At 37.3% G+C, this 27,812-nt stretch overlaps 3 protein-coding genes across 3 annotated transcripts; 1 reads left to right on the plus strand and 2 right to left on the minus strand.

Moving 5' to 3' along the window:
• Nucleotides 1-263: 263 nt before the first annotated feature.
• On the plus strand, nt 264-3,953 carry LOC103403768 (mitochondrial thiamine diphosphate carrier 2). The gene is made up of 8 exons (XM_008342597.4): nt 264-516; nt 697-861; nt 1,244-1,360; nt 1,519-1,630; nt 2,253-2,380; nt 2,720-2,872; nt 3,356-3,505; nt 3,689-3,953. The coding sequence occupies exons 2-8, from the start codon at nt 745-747 to the stop codon at nt 3,905-3,907; spliced, it is 996 nt and encodes a 331-aa protein (XP_008340819.3). The 5' UTR covers nt 264-516; nt 697-744; the 3' UTR covers nt 3,908-3,953.
• A 293-nt stretch (nt 3,954-4,246) lies between these two features.
• Nucleotides 4,247-5,580, minus strand: LOC103403864 (uncharacterized). Its single transcript, XM_029095761.2, has 3 exons — nt 5,192-5,580; nt 4,940-5,079; nt 4,247-4,771 (listed from the first exon to the last, which is right to left on the minus strand). Exons 1-3 carry the CDS (start codon nt 5,349-5,351, stop codon nt 4,484-4,486), a joined length of 588 nt encoding a protein of 195 aa, XP_028951594.2. The 5' UTR covers nt 5,352-5,580; the 3' UTR covers nt 4,247-4,483.
• Nucleotides 5,581-6,425: 845 nt separating this feature from the next.
• Nucleotides 6,426-12,601, minus strand: LOC103432004 (uncharacterized). Its single transcript, XM_029096119.2, has 4 exons — nt 12,411-12,601; nt 12,157-12,209; nt 10,103-10,882; nt 6,426-8,617 (listed from the first exon to the last, which is right to left on the minus strand). Exons 3-4 carry the CDS (start codon nt 10,880-10,882, stop codon nt 6,860-6,862), a joined length of 2,538 nt encoding a protein of 845 aa, XP_028951952.2. The 5' UTR covers nt 12,157-12,209; nt 12,411-12,601; the 3' UTR covers nt 6,426-6,859.
• Nucleotides 12,602-27,812: the final 15,211 nt, after the last annotated feature.

Below are 27,812 nucleotides of genomic sequence, written 5' to 3' on the forward strand. Positions count from 1 at the left end.
TCGTGATTTCACTCGTTCATCGTATATCGTAGGATCAGTTTTCGTCAAGTACTATTTATATTTAATTTTAAATTTTAAAATAATTTCTGATCACACAATATACGATAAACGGATGAGATTATAGAATCCCTAATAACCCTAAAAAAATGATCCGACGAGGATGCTTTTCCATGAGCTTTGGGTGAGGATGTGACCTCATTCTACCTTGCAGGACACAAAAGAAAAAGGAAAAAATTTAAAAAAAAAATTATCTTCTATTCACAAAAAGGACCATTCCCACTATTGACGTACGGGAACATTTCCGTGAATTAAACAGCAGCGCTCCATTAACCCCGATTATCTAGGCTGCCCCACAATTAACGCCCCTTAAACGTTATTAAACGCCCCCCACCTCCTTCTTCTTCTTCTTCTTACAAGTCGCCGAAGCGGTCTTACTCAATCCAATAAGGCGGCAAAACCCCCCAATTCAATGGCGGCGCTTTCTCTCTCCTCCATTGTCCCACCTGCCCTCTCCAGGTCGGTTCCTCTCCCTCTCATTGCACTTACCTTTCTGCTTTCTGCAAGTCGAATTTCCAGTATTTCACCGTTGGAGGAACCCTAATCGTCTGAACCCTTATCGGATTTTGCTAATCCGTTAATGTGATCGTCAATTTTTTATCTTTTGTTCTGAATTGAATTGAACGGCATCGTTTTCAGGTGATATATCTGCTTCAGCTTTGTTCGCGAGGGGGATTTCTTTTGGCAATGGAAGAGAAGGGGCAGCTCAAGCGAACCGTCATTGATACAACGGCGGGTTTAATCGCCGGCGGAATATCGCGAACGGTTACTTCGCCGCTAGATGTTATTAAAATTAGATTCCAGGTTCGTGAAAGTTTTGAAATTTTTGCCTTTATCTTTATCTGTAATGGGGTTAGACTGCGAAATTTTATTGACATCGTGGTGAAGTTTGTAAGTTTTTGCAATTTCTGAGCTTTGCATTTTTTTCCAATGTAGAAAATTCATAACATTCTTACAGTACAGTACAAGTAATGATATGAATTGTTATTGTTTTCAAGTTTAATGGATTCCTACATGTATTGACTTGGTGTGAAATCGTGTTTGTTTTTGTTGTTGCGTAAATTTCGTGGGTTTTGAGAATGTTTATCGATTCGGTGTTTGGGTTTTATGCATGATGCTTATCTGCATATGCATCTTAAAGGCTGGTGGTGGAATGAAAAATCTTTGTATTTGTTTTGGTTGATAGGTTCAACTCGAGCCCACGACGTCATGGGCTTTGGTTCGAAGAAATTTGTCTGAACCATCAAAATATACTGGGATGTTTCAAGCAACAAGGGATATCTTCAGAGAGGAAGGCTTACGGGTACAGTGACACAATTTATGTTCACGGAGAATGTAAATTACTATTTAGTTTTTCTTGTGGCATTCTGTAGAAGCCATTTCTGGTGGTCTTTTATGGTTCAGTTTTGCAAGAACATTAAAATTTTCCCGAGATCTTATTATGAGAATTTCTTATGGCAGGGTTTTTGGCGTGGAAATGTCCCAGCTTTACTTATGGTTATGCCATATACTGCGATACAATTTACGGTGTTACACAAGTTGAAAACATTTGCTGCTGGTTCTTCCAAAACAGGTACTTTGAGAATAGTCCTTATGTGCACTCTTTATTTCACTTACGCGCTCATTTCAATAGGACTTGATACATTTAAGGGTATGACAACTCGGACCCTATATTTGTTTAAAACCCTTGGAAAATAGGCAAACACAGTTGGACACCTGCCTGCATCTGAAATCCATGTTTGTGTCCATGAAACATAGGTCTGAACTCTGAATTAAAAGTTTATGTGGCTTCTTTTAAGTAAAGGTATAAATTGAATATGGTTTGATCTTCTGATTCTTCTTTCATTATTTGTAGCTCCAGTAGCTTCGGCGTAGGACATTTGACTTTGACATCTTTATTTCTCTAAAATTCTCTTTCAAATTGGTTATCAAGACCTGAATTTGTGCTAAAGGAACTTGGGTTGTAAGCTGGATGTCAGATTGTAATGTCCATCTCTAATAAAAGTCTAGGTTTATTGCTCTGTTGTTTATTTGAATTTTGCAATGAGGATTTTGCTGATAGAGGTACCATGTTCAGTTTAAGTACTCTATATGTAATGTTTACGACTTTAGAGCTATGACCACTTTGGATGTGTTTTTTTTTTCTAATACCTCAAATTTCTTGTATGTCCTGATCATTGTTTGCTCTGATGCAGAGGATCACATTCATTTGAGCCCCTATTTGTCTTACGTCAGCGGAGCATTAGCTGGTTGTGCAGCTACTGTCGGCTCATATCCATTTGATCTTCTAAGAACCTTATTAGCTTCACAGGGCGAACCTAAGGTATAGGTACATGGGTTGACTTTTTGGTGTGGTGCGTGCGTGTGATTGTAAATTAACTTTCAAACTGTTCTGCGCCATGTATAGCTATACTAGTCTGAGGAGTAGGAATCAATGTTAGATCCATGTTATTCTTCATAAAATTCTTTAAAGTTACAAAAGTTATGCATCTGACAGCATAAGCTATCCTTTATGTAATCGGTAGCTTTGAAATGCTTAATATACTAATAAATTAATGTTGAATTTTATCAGGCCACCTTTAGAATTAGTTTCTGCATAAACACCAATTTGTGAAGAGTTCTTTGGCATAATAGAGCCTAACTCACATTGTTCTTCATTTAGGTGTATCCAAATATGAGGTCTGCGTTGGTTGAAATAGTTAAAAATCGTGGCTTTCGAGGGTTGTATGCTGGACTGTCGCCAACACTTGTTGAGATTATACCCTATGCAGGCTTGCAATTTGGTACCTATGACACGTTTAAGCGCTGGACCATGGTAAGCTTCTGGTTCTGCTCTATCATTTACTTTTTTTGTGTTTTTACCTAAATATTTGTATTTCTCTGTCTCATGATGGGATGATTTCCGCAGTTTTGGAAATCAATATATAGTTGTTTTGGTTGAAAATATCTGTCATGTGGTCTCACAGGGAATTGAACCACATTGGCTAGTTTTGCAGGGGGCTTGTAGTTCAAGTAGTTTAGACCATTCACCCCTGCACTTGAGGTCCTAGGTTCAGTTTTCCCCTCCCCCACTTGCTTGTGTAAAAATAACCTGACATGTTTAGATATGTGAATTGAAATAATCAAAGAAAAGGGCCCACACCCAGCAAAGAGCAAGATCTTTTGTTGGAAGTGAATTGGATACAATTGTCCTTCCAATATATGTTTGTGTGTTGTGAGAAGGTTTTCTTGGATTGAGAAATGCAATTCATATCTGAAAAAAAGTACGTGATCTCACATTTTATTGTGTCCATTTTAGGCGTGGAACCGGTACAGATCCTTTAATATAAACCCGCACGGTAGAGAAGATGGTCTCTCGAGCTTTCAGCTTTTCCTCTGTGGTATAGCAGCCGGGACATGTGCCAAACTTGTCTGTCATCCACTTGATGTGGTCAAGAAAAGATTCCAGGTAGATATTTAAACGTCCCGAGCTCCACTAGCATTACTGGAACTTTCAACTCATCTGGACTCTAGTGTGTTATTTAACCATCTTTCCGCATGAATACAAGGGAAGAAAAATGTGCAAGAAAATGCTTCCATGTCAATGCAATGATGGTTGGTCATATGAATCCTGTTTTCCCGCCCCTTGCAGGTTGAAGGACTACAGAGGCACCCAAGATATGGGAAACCAGTAGAGCACCGTGCTTATAGCAACATGTATGACGCCTTGCGAAGAATATTGCAGATGGAGGGCTGGGCTGGTCTCTATAAGGGAATAGTCCCATCAACCGTCAAAGCTGCACCTGCCGGTGCAGTGACATTTGTGGCATATGAATATACATCAGATTGGTTAGAGTCCAGATTGACTTGAATCTAACTGTTCCCTAATAGTTTCAAATATTATTTTTGCATGATGAGATTCTTTTGTCCTTGGAAACCTTAGAAAACCCTCGTCGAAGGAACCGATAGGAGGGACCCTATTTTAGCCGCCCTTACAGGCCATAAGATTGTAACTAGACAGCAAAATGTTTGTAGAAGTTGAGATTTAGAGCACCATAAATTTTTGTATCAGCATGTTTCAAATGAGATTATCGTCTCCTCTCTTGGAAAAAATCTGGTTACCGTATTTACGTCCTCTACATGTTTTTGTGGTCGAAGTACCGTTACGTTCGCACTCATATCTCGAAACAGAATGAACTTACAAATCCCATAACCACAACTAAACATGAATTTCTCCGACATGTTACAGATTCTCAGTTGTGTTGCAATCAAAATGCCTCAAACACTCGGTACAAAATTTCCGACATGTTACAGATTTCGGAAGTGTATAAAATCTCCAAATCACAGGACTCACATTCAAACTTGTAAGCGAGCCAACGTTATTCAACGAAAAATCCAATTAGTAGTGAAGGGGAGTATCGATAGAAGCTATCTATTTGTGCCTTCTTCAGCGATTGTTGTTCTGTTTGCCACTGCCATCCTCCGGAGGCAGTGCTACAAACTGCAAGATCCTCCGAACCTCAGCAACATCAACCCGGAACTTCTCAGCAATTTGGTCCGGCTCCATGCGGCCATTGTGATCCTCGGCCTTGCCCTGATGCAGCAGAATAATGTGGCGCAGCTGTGCCACATTCAGAGTTCCCGGCGGAGCAGGCCTCTCCTCATAACTCCCGGAATCTGGCTTCGTATCCCTCAGTTTAGGTAGAGGCCTCTTATACTTGTCCACCACATTTGCCTGTACAATGATCCCAAAATACACATTTACAACAGCACAATACAATGTCTTAAATTCAAACCGTGGCTAGCTAGTTTATTTGCTAAAAGTGCTTATGAGCGGAAGTGCTTTCTACGTTATTCCCAAACGGCGAAACAAAATGAAAAAACCAAACTTCGAAAAACTGACCTCGCCCATCTCAAATTTGCCTCCGGGCTTTGCTTTGATTCTACCCACCATTTGAGTGAGCATGGCGTCGTAATTTGGATCTCGTTCTTCGAGCATATTTTCGACTGCTTCCGCGGCTCCTCCTGTTCCTGCGCTGCCATCTGAAACCAACAAACCACATTCGAAACGACGCCGTAAATTAACTGAACTGAGCTGAGGAAAAAAGTGCGAGAAAAGGCAATAGACAAAAGAAAGGCGGCAACTATTATGTACCAGAATCAATAGCGCCGCCGGCCTTGGAGATCTCCGCCCGTTCGGGGGGAACCAGAGGAGGCCGCTTATCGACGACGACGGTCTTCGGTTTGGACGACGCCGTTTCGACGGTCGAAGAGGGTCGCGTTCTTCCAGCAGCTCGGCGCAGCGCCTGACCCATTGTGCCAGTCGTGCTTTCTATATTCTAATTTTCCCCAAATCAACCAACAAATAAACTCCGTTAAATATGCAGATAGATTAAAATACAAAAAACCCTTTTCAATTTTTAGGGTTTGGTGGGAATATTGGAAGAGGAGGTGGGAGAGGAGGAACAACAAGACGATGGGAGCACTACACAGTGGAGAGTGGCGCGTGTTGCTCTCGTGTCCTGTTGTCCTACACGAGATAGCAAATACCGATGGGGCCCATTTCCTTTACTTTTATTAATTTTAATTTATGAGAGTTTTTTTTTTTTTTTTTTGTCAATTATGAGAGTTTTGTTTTATAAACACAAAGTGTGAGAGGAAATTTTTTATTTTTGTTTTTAAAATAGAAAGATAAAGAAAGAGAGAGAGAAAGTGGGAGTAGGAAGTTTTTTTTTTTTTTAAACATGTAGGTGAGGTTTTGAAAAAAAAAATTTTGATTGTGTGAAATTATATTTCTACCCCATATTTTTTATTTATGTTCTGTTTTAATTAGAGGGTTAAACTGGTAATTTCATAAGATTTGGTTGACAATGAATGTTTTATTAATTAGTAGAGATTATCTGCTATGATAAGCATTAATTATAAGTTATAACTCTAAATTTTTTTTCGGAAAAATGATACAATACATAAAGTGTCATAATATAAGTGATTAATGACTTGTGTAGTTTAGGACGAGTACGTACATATACATAAATTCTTTCAGAAAACTTTAAATACTTAGTGGACGCTCTTTCTCTAAACTTTCAAATCATTAACATCGACCAAGATTGGATTGGATTGAATCGATCGTTTGGGCGGATTGGATTGAATCTTGAAGACCCGTAGCTTTGATATCTAAATAGCAAGCCAAGCAATCAAACTGTTCTAAGGAAACTTAAAGCTTAACTTACCTTTTGCTTTCGGCAGGCAACAAACAATAAAGGTCGTACCCAGTGCACAAGGCTCCCGCTTTACGCAGGGTCTGGGAGAGGTGAATGTCGGCTAGCCTTACCCCAATTTATGGAGAGGCTGCAACAAACAATAAACCGATGAGAAACTGTCGACGCGAGTCTAAGAAATCGAACTACATTTGATCAGAACGCAACAACGGTCACCCTATAAGTTGGTCTTGCAACTCATAATTAAGGAAAGAAAAAAAAAACGACCACTTTTAAAGTAAATTGTACATACAAAAGAAAGTAAATGGTTTTATCAAATGCTGTTGAACTAAGACTGAAGGGGAGGAGGGTAACTTTTATCTCTCATCTTTGGTTTTCCGGGTATTTGCGCTGCTTTTGCTGATGTAATGGCCACAGGAAAGGACGCTGCTACTCCGAATTTCCAATGAAATTTGTATGTAACACCATGTACAATGCAGAAGAATGAAGAGACTTGCTGCCTTTGCTGTTTATCATGGGTTGGTTATAACCGCACGAGCCGGTCTCTGTTATATGCAGAAGCTCTTTGTTCAAGTTGTTTGTTAGATTTTCAGCACCTAACCGACTTACGAGACCATATCAAGTTCACTGTACCCGTCAGCGTTGTTATTGGGGATAGCACTCCTGGTTTCCTGCATACTGAAATCCGGGAGACTAGTATCAAAAGTGTTGAGATCGCTCACCTTAGTACGAGCACGCCTGGATGGCCTTAATTTGGAGGTGTCTTGGGGAAATTCGTCCCTACTCTTCCGCTTCTGTTTTGTGTCTAAAAATCCATAAGCTAAAGATTCCAGTACCTTAGTGCTCAGTGGTCGGTTTCTTGTGCTCTGTCTCCGAGAGTTCATTGCAGGCTGCTGTTCAGAAGTTGCCCCACTTTCAGAGGGATTCACTGAATGGGAAGCAGCATCTGGTTCCTGGTGTGTTTGATCATCTTGTCTTTCTATCATTGTGAAAGGTTCATCAGTTTCAGCATCTAGAGGCGGGGGCATGTTCAAGTCAATCAACATAGGGCGCTGAGGATTCTCTTGGAATATTTCCACAGGCAAACTGTTGCCACAACGATTGCCTTCACCACTATCAACTGGGCTGGCTCCTCTAGGCGAAGTACTGGCGGATGATAACTTCTCTCCAGATGGTTCCACGTGAGAAGGAGTTTTCTCACCAAGTTCCGCATGGTCTCCAGACACATCTTGTTGTAACATGGGACCTTGCAAGAACTGGCTCCTGCTGGGGGTGATCTCTGTGCGACTACAAGCAGCTAACCGTCGACGTCTTTTTGAAACAGGGGCAAGATGATTTTCACTTTCAGAAACCATTTTCCGGCTTTTTTGGCACTTCATAGCTTTCCGGCGCTGCATGTCGTTGCATGTACCAATGTTCTCATTCTTGGGGAGATCTGCAGTCACAGTAGTCGAACCTTGACCAAAAGCTTGATGTTCCACCTCTGAAGTACCATATTTAAAATATTTGTCACCATTTCTACCCAAACGGATGGACTTCAAAACGTGGATCTCATCCCTCTGTGAACACAAGGAATTAGCAGAATTATATTTATCTGCTGAATCCTCAGAAGCATCCTCATCGTCATCTTCAGAATCACTTCTGGAGGCGGAGACATCCAATTCAAGCGGTAAGCTTCTCAGTTCCCTCACCTTTAATATTTTCCCATTAGACAGACTAGTATCCACAACCGTAAACTTCATGACATTTGTACTACTACGATTTGGAGTACGAGGCTGCAGATAACAGTGACGTTGCTGATTTGGGAAGTCTTGTTCATCCAGCTTTGTTTCATCTGTCCACCCATTTTCTTTATTTGCTCCCATTTCAAGCTCAAGAAGCTCAGGGTCTGAAGCAACTTTATTCAGGACGTCACTTACCGAATCAAAGTAGTGGGATCCCTTCACCAGTTTCCTTCTTGAGAATTTCTTAATACCAGGGATAAGAAAGACCAATGAATTCCTGGAACCAGTGGAGAAACCCGGATAAGGCTGCTCAGAGTGCCACCCTCTTTCAAGCAAACGAGGCCAGACAGCTTCCCAAAAGAGATCGCTCGAGCGGGCTTTGCTTAGCCGGAAGCCCCCTGTTAGAAAGTTGACTATTTCTAGTGGCGTAAGGGTGGAGCATGCTTTGCCAGTTGGTATTTCTGGGCGAACGGGAGCAACCTGATTGGACTTTAAAGTCTCTGTGGCAATGCCTGTGAGATCTTTCTTTCCTGTACCAATTCCCACTGCCTTTACCAGTGCATTCAATCCAACTCTAGCCTTTAAAATGAATACATATTCTTCTAGTAAAATTTTTCCTTCCCCAAATGTCTTCGAGACCTGGAATTGGTCAAACAAATTAAAACATACCATATCCTGATACGAACAAATAAAGGGACAAACAATCATAGTAAAATCCAAGGTGTATCCCTTCTGTAAAACAACTGTTTATCTGCATTAACGGATTTCATTTTGAGTAGTCAACGTTATATGTTTCTGTTGTATAAAATCAGAAGGAAACAAGTGGCAGATAAAATGATGGATCCACATGCATTACATATTTGCACTTACTTGTCTATCTTCATCAGAAAATAAACATTTGTCAGTATTTTCATATATAATTCGTCCATACAGTATCTGCATAAATCCATAATTTAAGCTAAAATACTACTAAATTTAATGAGTAGGAGGCGGTAATCTTTAGACATGGAACTAATTGCTAAAGTAATAAACACACAAATTCGATTTTACAAATCACTTCCACATGATTCAACTCTGCCAAAAAAAATAAACGGGTACACAAAAGGAAAGCAAAGTTACAGAAGGCATATAGGGACTTTGTGAGAACTATGTACAAAGAGTTAAACAATTAAAGGGATACTAATCTGTCTAAATTTTAGCAATCAAATAATAACTTGAAAAATGTTGGCAGAGAATCTACACAGAACCTGAATTAGAGTATTCAGGAAAGCAAATAACTAATTTAGCATACTTTTGTTTGTTTGTTTGCATATTGATGTGTGTACAGACAGGCTGATAGGAAAGCAAACACCAGATGTACGTGGTTCACCCAGTTTAGCCAATATGGGTGAACCACGTACCTCTGGTGTTTGCTTTCCTATCTCTATCCATTTATATACTTATCCACACTAATGACCGGAGCAATCTAGCGAAGATCACAAAAAGTGACCGTTTTCGCTACCTAGGATCTATCTTGCAAGAGAACGGAGAATTAGATGGAGATCTCAACCATAGAATACAAGCTGGATGGATGAAGTGTAAGAGTGCATCCGGCGTGTTGTGTGACCGTCGTAGGTCACTGAAGCTCAAGGGAAAATTTTATAGGACGGCAATAAGGCCAGCGATGTTGTATGGCACAGAATGTTGGGCGGTGAAGCATCAACACGTACACAAAATGGGTGTAGCGGAGATAAGGATGCTTCGTGGGATGTGTGGGCACACGAGAAAGGATAAGATTGTGAATGAGGATATCCGAGGTAAAGTAGGAGTAGCCGAAGTTGAAGGAAAGATGAGAGAAAATCGGTTACGGTGGTTTGGACATGTGCAAAGAAGGCCTACTGACGCTCCGGTTCGAAGATGTGACTACGGAACAGAGGTTCGGGGCCGAAGGGGTAGAGGAAGACCTAGGAAAACTTTGGAAGAGACCCTAAGAAAAGACTTAGAGTACTTGGATCTAACGGAGGACATGACACAAAACCGAGCGCAATGGCGTTCTAGGATTCATATAGCCGACCCCACTTAGTGGGAAAAGGCTTTGTTGTTGTTGTTGTTGTTATTATTGAAGTTTCGTAGAGATGTAATTACCTCAAGCAAAGAAGTTTGGCATTCTTCTGACACGTTAGGAAACAAACGAGAAAACAACTCATGTTGCCTTGGCCCGGTAAAAATTCTTTGCCCAAATATACATTTTCTGCTTCTCATTTTTTTGCATTCTTTCCATCTCTTGTATCTGTCAGACTTGTAAAATTTCCCATAGTAGAATGACAAAATATCACCCATTTGTTTGCTTCCGACAAACTTCTTCACCAGAACGAGGTTCCTCTCAAAGATATATAAACCAAGAAGAAAACTGGCTTCTTCCATGTCAATCCAATTGTCTCCTGCAGAACCAGGAACCGGACAGTACACTCCTCCAGGCTTTTGATGCATTTCAGCCTTCCTTTCTTGTTTCAATACTAGATTTTCTGACTCGCCAGATGTTTTCACATTATCGGACTTAGCATCCGTTGGATCAGCTTTGCACTTTACGTTGTCACTTTCTGAATCAATCAAGGTCTCTCCGACATGTTCATATTTTTTGGTGTCCAATTCCTCGCTGATCCACATTACTGGTATAGGCAAACCCATTACTAAACCACAGGGACTACCGCCAGAAATTTCTGCATCAGTTGGGTTCTTTAAAAGCCGTATATAGTCAGAAACAGCTAGTAGACAGGGAATTTCAGCCTGGTACTCATCTCCAACTCTAGGACCTAGCTCAGGGTCACCAGAGACACCACATATATCAGAAGCTTCTGGAGAAAATGAATGCTCAGCTTCATCGTCATTGATATCCCCATGGCTATTTCCTTCAACTGAATCCATCTGTCATACAAGAAGGAGGGGGAGGGGGAACTGGTATTGTTAAATAGCCTTTCTGAGACAACAAAAGGATCAAGGTTCTTCCTTCTGTCCAACAGACAATTTTAAAAGACATATACTTCATAAAAAAATTCGAAAATTATGAATGCTATAAATGCTATATGCCAATTTGAAATCGTACATTGCTCCCCCGATCATATTTTTGATACCATTATAAGAACATGATAGCCAACTGAGAAAGATAGAAAATGAGGAATAGAACTGCATGCTAAAAAAATGCTTCTACTCTAACAAAATCCAGTCCAATTTTACATTTTCAAATACCCTTTCAAAATTTCAGACTAAATTTCTCATTTTGTTGAATCTGTTCAATGTTTCCAATCTAAAAGTTCATATTTACGGGATCGAAAGGAGCAACCAAGACACGACCGTTCGGTTATGAAGAAGTCCAAAACCAATTGAGCTGCTACTAATGCAGCAGGTTGGTCATAAACATGCCAAAGATAAAACATTTATTTTTATCCTAGCAGCAATACAGATTGAAGAACTCATGCAACTAGCAGCAATAAATCCTAGTTAATCATTAATTACAGAGAGAAAGAGAGAAGGAATTTCCTCAGAACAAATTGATAAATACCAATTTCAAAATTTGAAGCAAACAAAAGATTTTTTTTTTCTTGCATTTATTATATTAAAAAGTTTACTCATAAACCACAAATAATCATAAATAATTTTTTTTTTTTTTGGTACCAATAATTTATTTTTTTAATAAAAAGGTACCAAAAATTTCCAAAAAAAAATAATAACCCAGCAATAATTTTTTTAAGCATAAACCAGAAGAAAGACAAGCAAACAGAGCGTTAAGTAGCAAGCCCACAACAAAATAACCAATCCAGATCCCTTTTCGAACACAGACTAAAATCGACGAAACTACAAAAAGGTATAAACTTTAAGATAATTATCTGAAAACCCATTAAGCACATTCATATCAAAACAACAAACAATCACGACCAAAACAAAAAAACACCAAAAAGTACTAAACTTTAATAAAAATAAATAATTACCCAACATAGAAAAAAACGACAGAAAGAACAGGAAAGCATTCCGGCAGGCAAAAACCACAGTCCCAGTGAAAATTCCAATACGATCCCATGAAATTCCACTTATTTACCAAACAATGACCCTCCAAAAACACAGAGAGAACTGCATTGAATCGTAAAACAAATAAAAACAGCAACCCAGAAAACGAAAGAATTGGTTTTTTAATATTTCCATACCTCCACGGAGAAGGAAACGATATTTGAAGCCGAACCCACGTGACAGAGCAAGCCTGAGAAAAATGGGACTTGGAGTTTTAGCACCAATTTGCAAGCTTTGGATTAAAAATATATAAATAAAACAAAGCGTGAAGCGCACACACACTCTCTCACACAGAGAGCCTGTGCCTCTGAGTCTCTCTATTTTTAGAGAGAGAAAACTCACGCACGCTGTTGGACATGAAAACTAGAGAGAGAGAGAGAGAGGGTTGTACCTGGGTTTTATGGAAGCTAAGCTTTCATGACCACGAAGGCTGATTTCGAAGGAGGCCAAAACCAAAGAGAAAAATATTTGAGAAAGCAAAAGTCGTTGTGTACTTAGAGAGAGAAAATATTACGATTTTATAGAGAGAGATGGAGAGGTGAGAGAGAGAGGACCCGAGTGTTTTCTTTTGGTGTGTGAGAGAGAGAGAAGGGGGGGGGGCTCTGGACCATATAAAGACGTACGAAAGCGATATCTCCACGCGCCACCATAGCGCGTGAGATACTAAATCCTGTAACATTTGACACGTGGCCCTTAAAGATTCCTGCTACAATAGACCGGACGAGATTTGTACACTATGGCCTGCGTAGGTGCAGAGAGATTTTTTAGTGTGTTTGGAGTACGAGGTCTCAACACGAAATTGAAATATCATGTCATTATACTACTTAGAGAAACTTAAAATAAAAAAAAATTATTTAATTGTATGATGCAATGTGACGTTTTGTTTCGTGTTTCAGGTACATTGAAAATTTTCTAGTAGTTAAGAGCCGGGCCAATGGTGTGCTGCCACCTATGTGGAAGTTACGGAGGTTTATTACTAGTGGCTTGAACGACAAGTCGTAGTGATGTTATTACGAGCTAGATTGGCAAGCCATAGGTATCGTTGTATGGTGCGGTCCTACGCGCTCAGAGGCGCGTGTTAGTAAGTGAGGGTTGTTTTTGGGTGCATATATTTATAAAAGTTCTTTTATTTTCTGAAATAATCATTTGAAGGGATTTTCTTAAATATTTTTTGGGGTATTTCTCGATGAGGAAAGGCTAGACTTTCAGTTATCGTGGGGTTCGGTCGTCAACTGAGTCAAGCTATTGTGGCTATCTCGGACATAAGCTCTTAAACACACTCAGTTCATAAATCCTAGCAAAAATGCTACACAATGTTGTCAATTAACAAAGGATAAGAGGTGATTAGCGGCTTAATAATATAAAGCATAACAAATCACTAACCGACAATGTAAATGGCTAGTTAGTGGCCTAATAATATAACACATAACGCATCATTAATCGACAACGTAAACGGCAAAAACAGACTGTGTGAATGCAGTAACTGACTATTTGGGCAAAGAACGTTATGTATGCGTCCAATTCTAGTCTCTTTTAACTTTTTTCTTTTTGTTTTTTATCTATTCACTTAAAATATGGAGGTTTTGTCGCGTATCATTTATGAAATTTGAATATGTAATCTGGTTTCTGGATTCGGTTTTATGACACTAAATAGTGCACTTCACGCGTTTACCGCCAAGATAAAATAAAAATGTTATATATGAGGTAATGTTTTCTTACTGGATAAGTGTTCTCTTTTGTGTTAGGTACATTCATCGCATTTCTAACAAACAATATCTCATATAATTTATGTTAAAATCTCACATCGGTAGCCAAATCATTTTCCATTTATGAAATTGAAGTTGTTCGGTGCAGAATGACAGTTGCCATTCAGTCAAATTAACAGTTAAGATAGATTTTACTCACTTTTAACTGCGGAAAAAAAATGAAGGAAAATATATTCATGCTAACAGAAGTGATTTCTTTGTAAAGTTTTTACTTACCAAAATAATGATTTGGAGCTCTGTCTTAAATATTTTTTTTTTTGAGGATTTTTTTCTCGTGAATACGGAAGGGCTCAACTTTCAATTGACGTGATGTTCGGTTTAGGGATAGGCAAATACCCATCGGTTATGAGTAACCGTGGTTATCTGCCCATTTAAATTTCACAGTTACTGTTATGGGTAACCGTTTAAATAAATAAACGGTTATGGGTATAACCGTTTACCCATTTATTTTATATATGTAAAATTAACACAAACCATGTTCCCTATCGAACAAAACTTAGATCAATGTTATTGACTATAGTGCATGATTTATATAGCTAATATAATATAACTTTCCTTAACCATAAATTTCATGGTCCATTATATATATTATGTTAATATTTTACATTTCAAGTTAAATAACCCAAGAATACTGTCTATTAACAATTTTTGTAACCCAAGAATACTTAGCAAATTTTATATTACCTTCATTGCTAACAATTAAAAATATTGTCTGTAAAATATTATTTCAATTATTAGAATGGTATAAGGACTTAAAAAATTAAAATGCGGAAATGTATGATGAATGTACCTATAACGGTGTTTAATTGTTATAAAAAGAAAATTATGACAAATTTTTCTTTTTTAATTTTCAAGTTGTTAAAAAACACGTAGACGGGTGAAAAATGAGTAAATGGTAAAAAAGAAAGGATAAACGGGTTTAAAAATGATAAATGGGTAAACGGCTACTAAACGGTTACGGTTAAATGGGTACACGGTTATGGGTATGTTAATTGTTTATAAACGGTTATGGGTATGGGTATAACCGTTTAGACAATTACTTAACGGGTAAACGGTTATGCGGGTATGAGAATAAACGGTTATAACTAAATAACCGTAGTTACCCACCCGCCATAACCGTTGCCCATCCCTAGTTCGGTTATAAACTGAGAGACAAGCTATAAGTTTTTAAACATGGAGTTAGGTAAAGGGTTTTAATTTCAGCTTAGTTCATGAATCATACCACAAAATATTACACAGAGTTGTCAATTAACAAGGGAAATATTAGAGATGATTAGTGGACAAAGAATATAACACATAACGTACCACTAATCAACAACGTGAACGTAATAAATAGACTGTGCGAGCGTAATAACTGACTATCTGAGCAAGCAACGTTATGCAAACGTCTAATTTTGCTCTATTTTAACTTTTTGTTTTTGTAAGATCCCACATCGCCCAGGAGAGTGATCCTTATATGTATATTCTCATTCCTACCTAGCAAGTGGCCTTTTGGGAGCTCACTGGTTTCGGGTTCCGTAGGAACTCCGAAGTTAAGCGAGTTTGCGCGAGAGTAATCTCAGGATGGGTGACCTACTGGGAAGTTCTCATCTGAGTTCTCAAAAACAAAACCGTGAGGGCGTGGTCGGGGCCCAAAGAGGACAATATCGTGCTACGGTGGAGTCGAGCCAAGGATGTGATGGGGGCCGGGGCAGGGATGTGACAGTTTTTGTTTTCTTATATGTTCACTTAAAATATAAAGGTTTTGTTGCGTATCATTTATGAAATTTGAATATGTAATCTGGTTTCTGGATTCGATTTTATGACACTGGATAGTGCAATTTATCGCTCATACAAGAAGTATAGATATATATATATATATATATATATATTTTTTTTTTTTTTTTTAATGTATGAGGCATTGTTTTCTTACTAGATAGTTTGACATATTAGTTAGATTAATTCCGACTTCCACATTATGCATGGGGTTTTTTTTTTTTAATCACAAATGGTTTCTAATGTACTGTGAAGTCATCAATTTGGTTTTTTAATCTTTCAAACTCATCAATTTCGTCCCACCCTTTATTAACTTTTTAATATTGTCATTGTCATCTAATTCCTTTAAGAATTCCTTTACACTATGGTTGGAAGGAAATAAACATAGAATTTTGACAAAAGTCAATTTTATAAATTGACATGCATTAATTCCTTAGTTTGGATTCATAAAAATAGAAATTTAAAATTTTTAAGTAAAAGTTTAAAAATAAGTGTCATTTCTAAATTTATATAAGTGAAAGTTTAAAAATAACAAATTTCGTATTCAAATTCCATTGTTTTTAGATTAGTCAAACAAGATTATTGACAAATTCTAAAAAATAAAATTCCATCATTTTAATTTTCATCATTTTAAAACTTTTTAGTATTTTTAAGTTTTTTTGGAATATTAATGTGCTGACATGTCATGTATTTGGGTCCTAGGCAACGGTATTTTGCCATGTGGGTTGAGTTAAAAATTGTATATAAAATTGTTGGTTAAAAAGTAAATTAAAAAATCACCTGTCGTCTTCAGACTTCAGCAAACCCATTGTCGTCTCATCCACTCCGCCCACCATGGCCGTCGACCTCAAATCCCCACCAGTCCAGCACCCCCCACCACGGCACAATTCAACTCATCTCTCTCTTCTTTTTTTGTCAACAACTCATCTCTCTCTCAATGAGTTAATCAAAAGCTCTGAAATTTTTAGTCGGGGTATGGGTACTGGCACTGGGTAGGGCGATGTCGCCGATGAGAATTTGATCGGGAAAGACTCACTGCTCCATGACGACGACATTTTCAAGGTTAGCGCCGGAAGGGGGTGGTACTTGGGTGAATTATGTGAATTACTCGGGAGAGAAAGGGTGCAACGGTATGGAACGTGGTGGGTGGTAGTGGTGGGACTAGAGGTCGACGTCGACGGTGGGTGGAGTGGAGGGCTGCTGAAGTTTGAAGACGACAATTGAATTTTTTTATTTACTAAATCTTGGTTTTTTTCCTTTTATTTTAAGGAAAATTAACCAAAAAGGCTTAAAAACATTAAGTTTTAACCAAAAATCATGTTACAAGTTTATTTAATGGTTAGTACAAAGTTTAATTTTAAATCAGCCCAATAACAATGGCCCAAGCAATAACATTCCGCTTTTGCCCCTGACGGCAAGCTTTATCTCTCCCTCCCTATTTCGATCTCTCCGTCTAATATCTGCAAGCTCGATTTCGTCTTCAAGGTCCTGCCATGGCGTCTTCTGAACCTCTTCGATGCTCAGCTTCTACAAGCCTAGCCTCGACATACTCTCTTCCAGGAACTCTCTCCGGCATCTTCTGTACACGTGCGAGCACTCATTTCCGAACCCCGCCGCCACCATCCGCTTAGCAATCTCATGGAGGTTGTTGATGGTTCCAGAAGGAAGCGCATCGATCACGATGTCGTAGTCGTCGATCGGCTGAGCAGTAGGGATTTGGTGTTCCTCACCGTCCCCGATTACCTCATCCTCCTCTTCTTCTTCATCATCTCCCGAGTCAAACGACAACACGCCATTCTACTTGCCACGAAACACGCGATTGAGTTTTCGTGACTCGCCGCCGCGTTCGACCAAGGATCTGAACTCGTCCTCGAGCCGGAACATGGTCTGCCGCATAAGATAAAAGTTGTTTTCTAGGAATGATGACTTATGGTTTTTAGTTTGGTATTAGCATTTGTTGTTTGGACACAGGTACTGTTTGTGTGTGTTAGGTAGTGTATAATAACTTGAAGAAGGATAAAAATGGCTACTGGAAGTGGTTCGCTGGGAACTTGGCATCAGGCGGTGCTGCTAGTGCTTCATCTCTTCTTTTTGTACATTCTCGGGACTATGCAAGAACACGTTTGGCAAGTGATGCCAAGGCTGCCAAGAAGGGTGGTTGAAAGGCAGTTTAATGGTTTAGTTGTGTTGGAATTTTCGTGTATCGTGGGCTTTACTTTGGAATGTACGATTCTCTAAAACCTGTGGTTTTAACTGGTGGCCTGCATGATAGCTTCTTTGCTAGCTTCTTGTTTTCTTGTTGGGATGGGGAGTTACGATTGGTGCTAGATTAGCTTCTTACCCCATTGACACAGTGCGCCACGGATGATGATGACCTAAGGAGCAACAGTTAAATATAGTAGCTCTTTGGATGCATTTAAGCAAATTATAAAAAATGAGGGTGCTTAAGTCGCTGTTTAAACGGAACACTAGTACTATCACTGTTTTGTAAACTAAACATTGACTATTTATCAAACGAACACAAGTAATATCACTGTTTCGTAAATTAAACACTGACTATTTCTGAAACGAAACACTAGTACTATCACTGTTTCGTAAACTAAACACTAACTATTTATCAAATGAACACTAGTACTATCACTGTTTCGTAAACTAAACACTGACTATTTATCAAACGAACACAAGTACTATTGCTGTTTCGTAAACTAAACACTGACTATTTCTGAAACGGAACACTAGTACTATCATTGTTTCGTAAACTAAACACTGATTATTTATCAAATGAACACTAGTACTATCACTGTTTCGTAAACTAAGCACTGACTATTTCTTAAACGGAACACTAGTACTATCACTGTTTCGTACACTAAACACTGACTATTTATCAAACGAACACAAGTACTATTACTGTTTCGTAAACTAAACACTGACTATTTCTGAAACGGAACACTAGTACTATCACTGTTTCGTAAACTAAACACTGACTATTTCTTAAACGAAACACTAGTACTATCATTGTTTCGTAAACTAAACACTGACTATTTCTTAAACGGAACACTAGTACTATCACTGTTTCGTAAACTAAACGCTGACTATTTATCAAACGAACATAAGTACTATCACTGTTTCGTAAACTAAACACTGACTATTTCTGAAACGGAACACTAGTACTATCACTGTTTCGTAAACTAAACACTGACTATTTATCAAACGAACACTAGTACTATCACTGTTTCGTAAACTAAACACTGACTATTTCTTAAATGGAACATTGACTATTGATGATGAATGGCTAAGATCAAGCTTTTGACAGGCGATTTTCATCGAAACTGATCGTCATTGTTCATCGATCCATTGGAGTTTCAACTTGAAATATTCAAACAGTTTGATTCTTTCGTTTGGCTTAGAGTTCATCTGTATTATATTCCAAATTTGCATGCGATTCAATTTTTCAATTGTTCCTTTGGGTGGATCGAAGGGAAAAGGAAGAATCCAATTCCAAGAAAGAAGAGGCAAATTTAATTGCATGACTAAAATCATATTTAGCTTGCTGTTTTCCGTATGTAATAAATAAAGCAAATGGAGCATTGAATGGAAACAAAAAAAGTGCATAAGTTAAACTATAGTATCTACCCAACTTAATAGTAATGTAGTGTTGCATACTATCTCCTCTATTATTTTTAGAAAATAAAAGTCAGAAGATTTGAACACATTTTATGAATTAACAATTGCACTATGAGCAGATGGAACAAAACTGAAATCCCAGTAAATAAAATGCTGGTATTGATTATTTGATTACACTAAACCAACATTCAAATTGCAAATAAAACTATACATTTCATTGCATATGTGTTGTTCTAAATACTATTCATAAAACGTTTTTTCGAACAAAACACTCATAAATTGTTATACTGCAACATAACATCTCAAACGTTTGTACATAAATAATACCTAATCATTTAGCTGAGGGTGCATTATGAGTGACAAATATGTTAATTCCCGAAGCATCTTCCATGCTCTTTATACGTGTAAGCAAAAATTGCTCCTTTGATTGAAGTGGCAAACTACATTGCTTACAGGCAAACTAAAGACACCTTTTCGTTGTACTTTAGAATTTATTGTTTGTATCACGAACCTAAATCGTTATAGAAATAGTATGTGTTCAGTTTATGAAATAGTGGTAGTATCATTGTTTAGTTTAAGAAATAGTCAATATTCAGTTTAATAAATAGTTAGTGTTCAATTTAAGAAATAGTGGTAGTACCGATGTTCAGTTCAAAAAATAGTCAGTGTTCAGTTTAAGAAATAGTTAGTGTTCCGTTTAAGAAATAGTGGCAGTACCATGTTCAGTTTAAGAAATAGTCGGTGTTCAGTTTAAGAAATAATGATAGTACCATCTTCAGTTTAAGAAATAATTGGTGTTTAGTTTAAGAAATAGTTAATATTTCATTTAAGAAATAGTGATAGTACTGGTGTTCATTTAAGAAATAGTCAGTGTTCTGTTTAAGAAATAGTATGTGTTTATTTAAGAAATAGTCAGTGTTTAATTTAAGAAATAGTTAATATTTCGTTTAAGAAATAGTGATAGTACCAGTGTTCATTTAAGAAATAGTTTGTGTTTATTTAAGAAATAGTCAGTGTTCAATTTATGAAATAGTCAGCGTTCAGTTTAATAAATAGTCAGCTTTCAGTTTAAGAAAGAATGATAGTACTCATATTCAATTCGAGAAATAGGTAGTGTTTAGTTTAATACATAATGCTATTACCAATGTTCATTTGAATACATATTCAGTATTCAATTGTATAAATAATTCACATTTGTAAGTTTACAACTCCTCCCTTTAAAAACCTGCCAACTTTCTCTGCATGCCCAATCTCTCTCCCGCTCAACCCTAAAGAAACCCAAAAGTTGGATTTTTATACTCTCTACATGTTTGCTTAAAGAGAAGCTGAAGGGAGACAAAAAAAAAACAGCAATTTTGGATCTACAAAAGCCATGTTCATCAAGTCATTGGCCTTCTTTTGATCTTCTTGTGCATCTCTGACTTACGTGACAATGTCCATCTGCATATCCTCCAAGTTCCTGCTTGGTCAATGATCCATTGGAATCTTTACAAAGAGCAATGAACATGTCTACACAAAGCACGGGGTTGCAATCAGCAATAGAATTACAGTAGTCTTAAAGTTTTCAATTATAATCACCACATTTATTTTGAGATAGAGAGTACAGATTACATACTGAGCCTAGGACTTTAACAATGGCAAATTCTTGTATTGGGAATATATATCTAGAATACAATAATGAATCATAAACTCAAGAATGTGAAGCGAAATCAAGATAAGGTAATGGCAATCAAGCCAAAGCCAAGACCAGATAATCATCTCACTCTAGAATGGAATCCTCATACTACACTTTAACTGCAGCATAAATAAGCCACATGTAGAAGAAAATCCATTTAAACAACAGAAAAAGAGGAATGGCAATGGAATGAAAGTTTAGATCTGAAAAGTACCCACCACATATGCGCTGGGTGGATGTCAAAAGAGAACCAGTTTTCAACTTGCTCATTGTCAGTGACTTCTTCCTCACTTTTCCTAATATCGAATAAAGTTCAGGACATATAGTCAGCAGAAGATCAGAGTTCACTGGGTGTTTCAATTGCTTTGCAGAAAATATACCTAATGAAGATGATGCAATTAAACACAAAAAAAAAAAATACAAAAAATCAATCACCCCTCTCCTCTCACTGAAAATCTGGTCGTCTCCTCCGCGAACCCCAATTCCACCACATCCACTGCACATTGGCATCTGAAAGAGACACACTCACCAAAAGGGGCCTGCCTTTCTTTCAAGTGGAAGCGGGAAACGTCGATGAGAACGGAGTGAATAAATAGCTTGACTGCGAGAGATCCACAACATATTGCAAATTCGAATCCTTCTCTCCTACCATCGATCCTCCAGAGGGTCCTAATTTCTTCTTCCGCTGCTTTCCTGAGGGAGAAGTGAGCAAGAAGCGGAAGGCCTCGTCTTCCTCCACGGCTTCTGCCGCCGTTGCTTCTCCGGCGGTGAACATTAATGGCGTTGGAGGGATGATGAATTTTAGTAACTGCAACTTTGGCTAACGGGCCTGGGTTAGGCTCCGTTAGGGGCAATTTTGGAATAGTAATTGTTATGCGGTTTGGGCTTTTTGTTGAGCCCGTGTGTTTTAGTTTTTGTAGGGCCTGAGATAAAAGTTTTGTGTCCTTATGATTAAAATTTAAGCCCTTTTTATTAAATAATAGTTTAGGGTGGTTTTTCATTAAAAAAAAGTTAGCCCAAGCCCTTTTCATTAAAGCTCCATTTATTTTAATGCATTTATCAACTCAATCCACATGGCTAAATATCATTGGCGGTAAGACAATGAATAAGTAAAGGTAATGCTAATGAGATTAAATTTTAGATAAAGTTTTGAAAACTAAAGATCATGGAAGTTGATGATTGGTTTATTAGGGTTTAGTTTGCAAATTACTTAAATGATAATAAACGTGCTTATTTCTATTAATGACACGTTATTTAGTATGCAAATTTAATTTTTCTAGTATTACCCATAAGTAAATAGACGGAGGACGAAATTGGTGAATTAAAAATATGAAAGACCCGACTAATGACTTTACAATATGGTAGTTGGGACTTGGGGGTGGGGAATTCAAACTTAGTATAGAAATTTTGGGTTTGGTTTTTATAAACGGAATTGTTATTGGCACTCTAAATTTTTTATTTTGCGCTTCCCGTCGATGATAAGCTCGCGACCCCCCCCCCCGGGCGACGGTTGCAGGTATTTGGGTTGTGGTTTTGCAGGTAGTGGGTTGCGGGTTGTGGTTTTGCAGGTAGTGGGTTGCAGGTATTTGGGTTGCAGGGGTTTCTAAGAAAACTAGTGAAAAAAAAACAGATAAGTGATTAAAGGTGGGGGCTTTGAGGTGGGAGAGGTGGAGGGGGATATGGGTTTTGGGAGAAGGAGACGCGTGGAGGCAAAGGGTGGCGGGGGAAGAGGCGGGAGATGGGTGGAATTCGAAGTTCAAACCCTAGAGAAGGAGAGGGAATGAAGGAATTGAAAAAAGGGTGTCAGGAAGTGTGTTGGGGTTGGTGTGGAGGAAGAAGAAGAGTGGGAGAGATGGGTAAGGGGGTGGGGGTGAGATGTGGGGTTGTGGGGAAGGGGATCTGGGTTCGGGTTTTCTGGTTTTTTATTTTATTTTTATTTTATTTTTATTTTTTTAAGGGTTAATATTATAATATTGTTAATGTATATAAAAAAAAAAATTGCCATGTGGCAGCCACATCAGCACAAATGTGGCAGCCACGTCAGCATTTAACAGACCATTAGATGGAAAATCTAACGGATGTGTTGTTTTGAAATGAAATAGTACGTGAGGTATGAAAGTGAAATGTTTTAAAGATGTTGTATGAGGTTGTAATAGACCTCAAACCTGAGGGGTTTCTATGTAATTTACTCTAAATTTTTTATAATCAGAAAGAAAAATATGCATGAGAGCATTGAGATGTGCAAAATAAAAATTTTAGAATGCAAATAATAGTTTTCTTTATAAATTAGAATTAAACTTATATAGTAAGATGAAAATTAATCCAATAAGAATTCAATTGTTGAGTCTTGAGGGTGATATGTAAGTCTCATGAGTTTGATTCCTATAAAATGGCAAGCTTTTTTCTATTAAACTCACACTACAATAACAACAACATTTTAGATTTCAAACTTAGTTTGGGAGTGAGGTGCTTAAAAAAAAAACACCTATGAAAAAAAGCTGTTAGGGTTTTAGGTGTTTGGTAAACTGAAAAAAAAAGGCTTATTTTGGAAGCTGCTGTGAGAATAAGCTGAAATCAAAGGAAAAAGCTGAAGCTGCTATTTGCAGCTTTGGAAAACTGGCTTTTTTTCAAAGCACACGGGGCTACAGTGCTCATTTAATGAAAAGACCCACTATCAAACTGCTTTTTTTTCCAAAAGCACTTTTACAAAAAAGTTTACCAAACGCTCTGCTGATTTATTTCACAGCCGCTTATTCTCACAGCACAACCGCTTATTCTCACAGCAGCTTTTTTTCAAAGCACAGCAATACCAAACCATGTTCCAGTGCTTCTAATACATGAGAACCAATTTACATAAACCACTATTATGGGTTATAATTTGTCATTCTTTATGTTCTATACATTCAAATTTCTTTTATAACAGACAATATCGTACATAATTTATGACAAAATCTGACATCAACAGCTGAATCACTTTCTCACCTATGAAGTTGAAGTCGTTTGGTTGCAAAACATTGTCGCCATGTCAAATTATAGTTGAGATAAGATTTTACCCGTTTTTAATTGCGGAACAAATAGGGAAAACAATATCTTCATGCTCTCAAAGTCCAATTTAGAGGGGTTTTTTTTTTTGTCAAACGATAGATTTGTTCGAGTCGACAGGGTTTGAAATCACGCCTTACTGTAAGAACAACACTCCTTTTTATCGCTGTGGTAGAGAGCCACTTAGCTTTGAGAGAGTTTTTTGAGTTGGCCATTTTATAATTTTGTTGGCCTATCTTATTTGGGAGGAAATGACAAATATTACCAGAGCCTGGTTTTGTCAGCCAACTCAACTCAATCTAAGTCAAGGCACTGAAACAACGCTCTTCTTCTATATGAGCTTGCTCCTCCTGACCACTTTAAGTAACCGTCTCTGAAATCTTCCTATGCACAATTATTTTTTTATTTTTTTTAAAGAGAGATATTTTATTCAGTGAATAAAAAGGCATACTATTATATTTATATTATGAAAAACTCGGTCCCAAATGAGATATTAAAAATATTATAATAAAGTATTATTAAATGTAAAATAATGAATAAACTTCAAGTACTCGTTTGAGCTTATCGAGAACTGTAAAATTACATAGATCAATAAAATCATTAACCCTTGTTTAAAATAGAACAAAAATATCAAATCATATATTGAGACATGAAGTTCGATGTCCATAGGTCTAATTGCATCATCTAATCACTGCCCCCAATCCTATAATACCAATTGAAGTAGATTCAGCAAATCAAACAGCTCCACACTTCACATATAGATTCAAAAGAGATGTAGCATACCAAAACGAAAATTAAAATCAAGCAACTCTCCTATAGAGAGAAATCAAACTAGCAAACTCTCTTAAATAGAGAAATCAAAACCAAACTCCAAGACAATTCTTATAAATTATTAAACAGAAACCGCTCCATATCCTCTGGACATTCGAGAGCCATATTTGGCTAAACCCATAGTATCGTACTAGCTAAACCCGATATTGACACTCTGTGACATCTTATATTGAACGTGATAATTGGATCTGAAACTTTGTTTTACTATGTGCATAAGTCAAAGGACGACGACTATCACATCGACAATTCTACACTAAACAAAGTAAACAAAAAAAAGTAGAGAGGGAAGAGACTAGAAATGATTGTTAAGATGATTGTCGCCGACTCCATAACCAAATGTAAGGGCCATCGGCAAAGAGTTTTTCTTTGATTTTTGCTCTAGACGGCTATTGTGTACACAATTATTTAAAAACACAAGAAATTATGTAGTAACTTATTTATCAAAAATCAACTTAATTACAAACTAATGAACAATTTAACTTGACAGATAGAATGACATGTCATGCTAATTACGATACTAATATCCATGTATTTGTTTGATAACGTTCTGCACTATTGTCGGTGAAATATTTGATCAATTGCTATTTAATGACTTGCAGCTGTACATCAATTACTGTAAGACCGATTTATAAAATAAAATTCTACGTAGTTTCTTTAATAAACGATACTATCTACATTAAAGAGATGAAAGAATAAACTAAGTTTCACAATTGACTAGTAATAATGTAGTTCATATTCGCTTTTGATATTCGAACGTAAAACCTCTCACTTACAAATAAAAGTAAATATTACTAAATCGTAGTACTAAATAACTATCTTTGCATACGTGTTAGCATCACGGTTTTTCCAAAGGGTCAGTTTTTGAGGTTGGAGGAATCTGACCCACCGCCTCAGCCACAACCATCAAACTGGACATGGCCAGAAAGCCACCACGCCCTCCTCCCCGTTGCCACCAACCACCCACCCCACACCACCCAAGGACGTGCTCGACCACCATTTTTAGGCCTGCCAAAAGGAAAAGCCCATGTCAACCTCAAAACTGGAAGCCCATATGAAAAGCCCATAAATGCAATAAAATATAAAAAGAGAGGTAAAAACCCAAGAAATACACATCTTTTAAGCAGTTGCACGAATTTAGCGTGCCAATAACAGATAATGTGAACAAAATAAATTATTTAAAAACAAATAACACTACAAACGCGTCTAATTCTTTTCTTATTTTAAAATTTTAAAATAATAATTTAATCTAGAATTTTCACCTTTTAATTTTCATTTTATTTAAAAACTGAAAGTAATTAAAAAAAATAGATTTAAATAGAATAAAATAAAATAGTTATCGAATAGCTCATAAAGTAAATTACCGAATTGTTTGACATATCAAAGTAGGTATTCTATATTGACTAGAATTATATTATATGTGTAGACATGTATGACTATCTATTTGAAAAAAGGTTGTAGGCTATTTGAGCTCGTTTGAGGTATTTCTTTTTTGTTACTTTGAACACTGAATTTCTAACTTAAACTTACTCATTATCCTACGCATCCTTCTCTCTCACGAGAGATTTTTAGTGTGTTGAAAATACAATCTAGTACATTATGTGTAGTTATATAATTTATTGGAAACTTAAAAAAAAAAAATTCTAACCAATTGTTTTGTTACACTTTGTGTACTGAACCGTGTTTCCGGCACACTGAATTTTTTTTCCTCCCCACCTCCCAAGATAACCCAATGACTTCGACTATTCAATCTTTTTGACGGTCAAAACCGAACCAAACTATTCATTACAATTTGAATGGGCCGATATGTTTTCTAATTTTGTTTAGTACAATGATAGCGCTAGTAGGTTCAATACTTAATTGTTCAAGAAAATTGAAATTACTAAAAATCAAACTCGGATCAAAATATTAAAAATATTATTTTTTTACCATTATAATAAAATGGTCATCTATTTGTCCTCTTTGATTATGAGAAATTCACCAAAAAAAAAAGGAAAGTAGATGATAGACCGCAAAACTTTATCACCAACCCCCAAATTATAGGGATGGTTCGGGTCGGAATCCCGAACCGAAACATAAACCCCGAATCCTAAACGATCATTTTCGAGATGGGATTCCAAAACCCGAAACCAAACCGAACTTTGGGTATTCCCGAATTTCAGGATTCTCGAAGTTGTTTCTGCTTTTCGGTGCGGGATCGGGAATGAATGTGGTCAGCAAATATTAACCTAATTTAGAAAGATCGTATGAATGCATCCCCAAATTGAAAGTTCAAAACCCTAATTCACAATTTCAGAATCCAAATCCAAATCAAGGGACAATATTTTTGTGAACCGTGGTACCGTTCAGATCAAAGAAGTTTTGATTGGAGGTCACAGTGGGAGATGGAGGTGGAACTGTGGAAGTCTGGATCCAGAATATGGAGGAGTCATAGAGGTGTGGTGGTCGATGACTTGACAGCTAATGTATTGAGTCCGTTGACGGAGGGAGGAGGAGGAGAGTAGAGAGTGCAGAGACGATTCGAGAGATATGAGAGAGTGTTGAGTGTTAACAGAGCGGATGAGGAAAAGAGAGAGTGCAAAGAGATTCAAGAGGTCTGTGTGAGACAGAAAGTGTGCATACCTAATTTGAGCGATTAGAGAGAGAGTGAGCTTTCTACGGTTGAGATTTAATCAACCGAATCCAACGCTTATTTATGCTAATAAATATATATTATGTATCAGTTTGGGATTATCGAACATCTTGACAACTAGGTCCCAATTCCCATACCGAAATGTTCGGATTTTTTTGATATGGGTTACCAAACTTTTCGAGATTTTTTATTTCGGGATTTTTCGGTTGGGGGGGAGGGTTTGTGAAATTTTCAGTCGGGCTCGGGTAATTCAAGATTTTTATTCAGCCCTACCCAAAAATGATAAAATAAAATAAAAAACCCCGCTACCCTATACGGAAAAAATAACCGAAATTACTGGATTCTTTTATTTTTTTTTCCATCAAAATAAATAAATAAATACTGAAAATGAATTGATAGTAGTACACGCAAAAATTGAAAAGTGCTTTTTTTCCAGCAAAATAAATAAACAAATACTGAAATGAAATGATA

This window comes from Malus domestica, chromosome 16 (genome assembly GCF_042453785.1).
Source record: "Malus domestica chromosome 16, GDT2T_hap1".
Taxonomy (NCBI): Eukaryota; Viridiplantae; Streptophyta; class Magnoliopsida; order Rosales; family Rosaceae; genus Malus; species Malus domestica.

Coding starts and splice junctions, on each gene's coding strand:
- LOC103432004 (XM_029096119.2), bottom strand. CDS start 10,882: ATGGATTCAGTTGAAGGAAATAGCCATGGGGATATCAATGACGATGAA. Junction 8,618..10,102: donor GCCAAACTTCTTTGCTTGAG/GTAATTACATCT, acceptor GACCAATTCCAG/GTCTCGAAGACATTTGGGGA.
- LOC103403768 (XM_008342597.4), top strand. CDS start 745: ATGGAAGAGAAGGGGCAGCTCAAGCGAACCGTCATTGATACAACGGCG. Junction 2,873..3,355: donor CGTTTAAGCGCTGGACCATG/GTAAGCTTCTGG, acceptor TGTCCATTTTAG/GCGTGGAACCGGTACAGATC. Junction 3,506..3,688: donor TGGTCAAGAAAAGATTCCAG/GTAGATATTTAA, acceptor CGCCCCTTGCAG/GTTGAAGGACTACAGAGGCA.
- LOC103403864 (XM_029095761.2), bottom strand. CDS start 5,351: ATGGGTCAGGCGCTGCGCCGAGCTGCTGGAAGAACGCGACCCTCTTCG. Junction 5,080..5,191: donor CGGCGGCGCTATTGATTCTG/GTACATAATAGT, acceptor TGTTGGTTTCAG/ATGGCAGCGCAGGAACAGGA. Junction 4,772..4,939: donor GCAAATTTGAGATGGGCGAG/GTCAGTTTTTCG, acceptor ATCATTGTACAG/GCAAATGTGGTGGACAAGTA.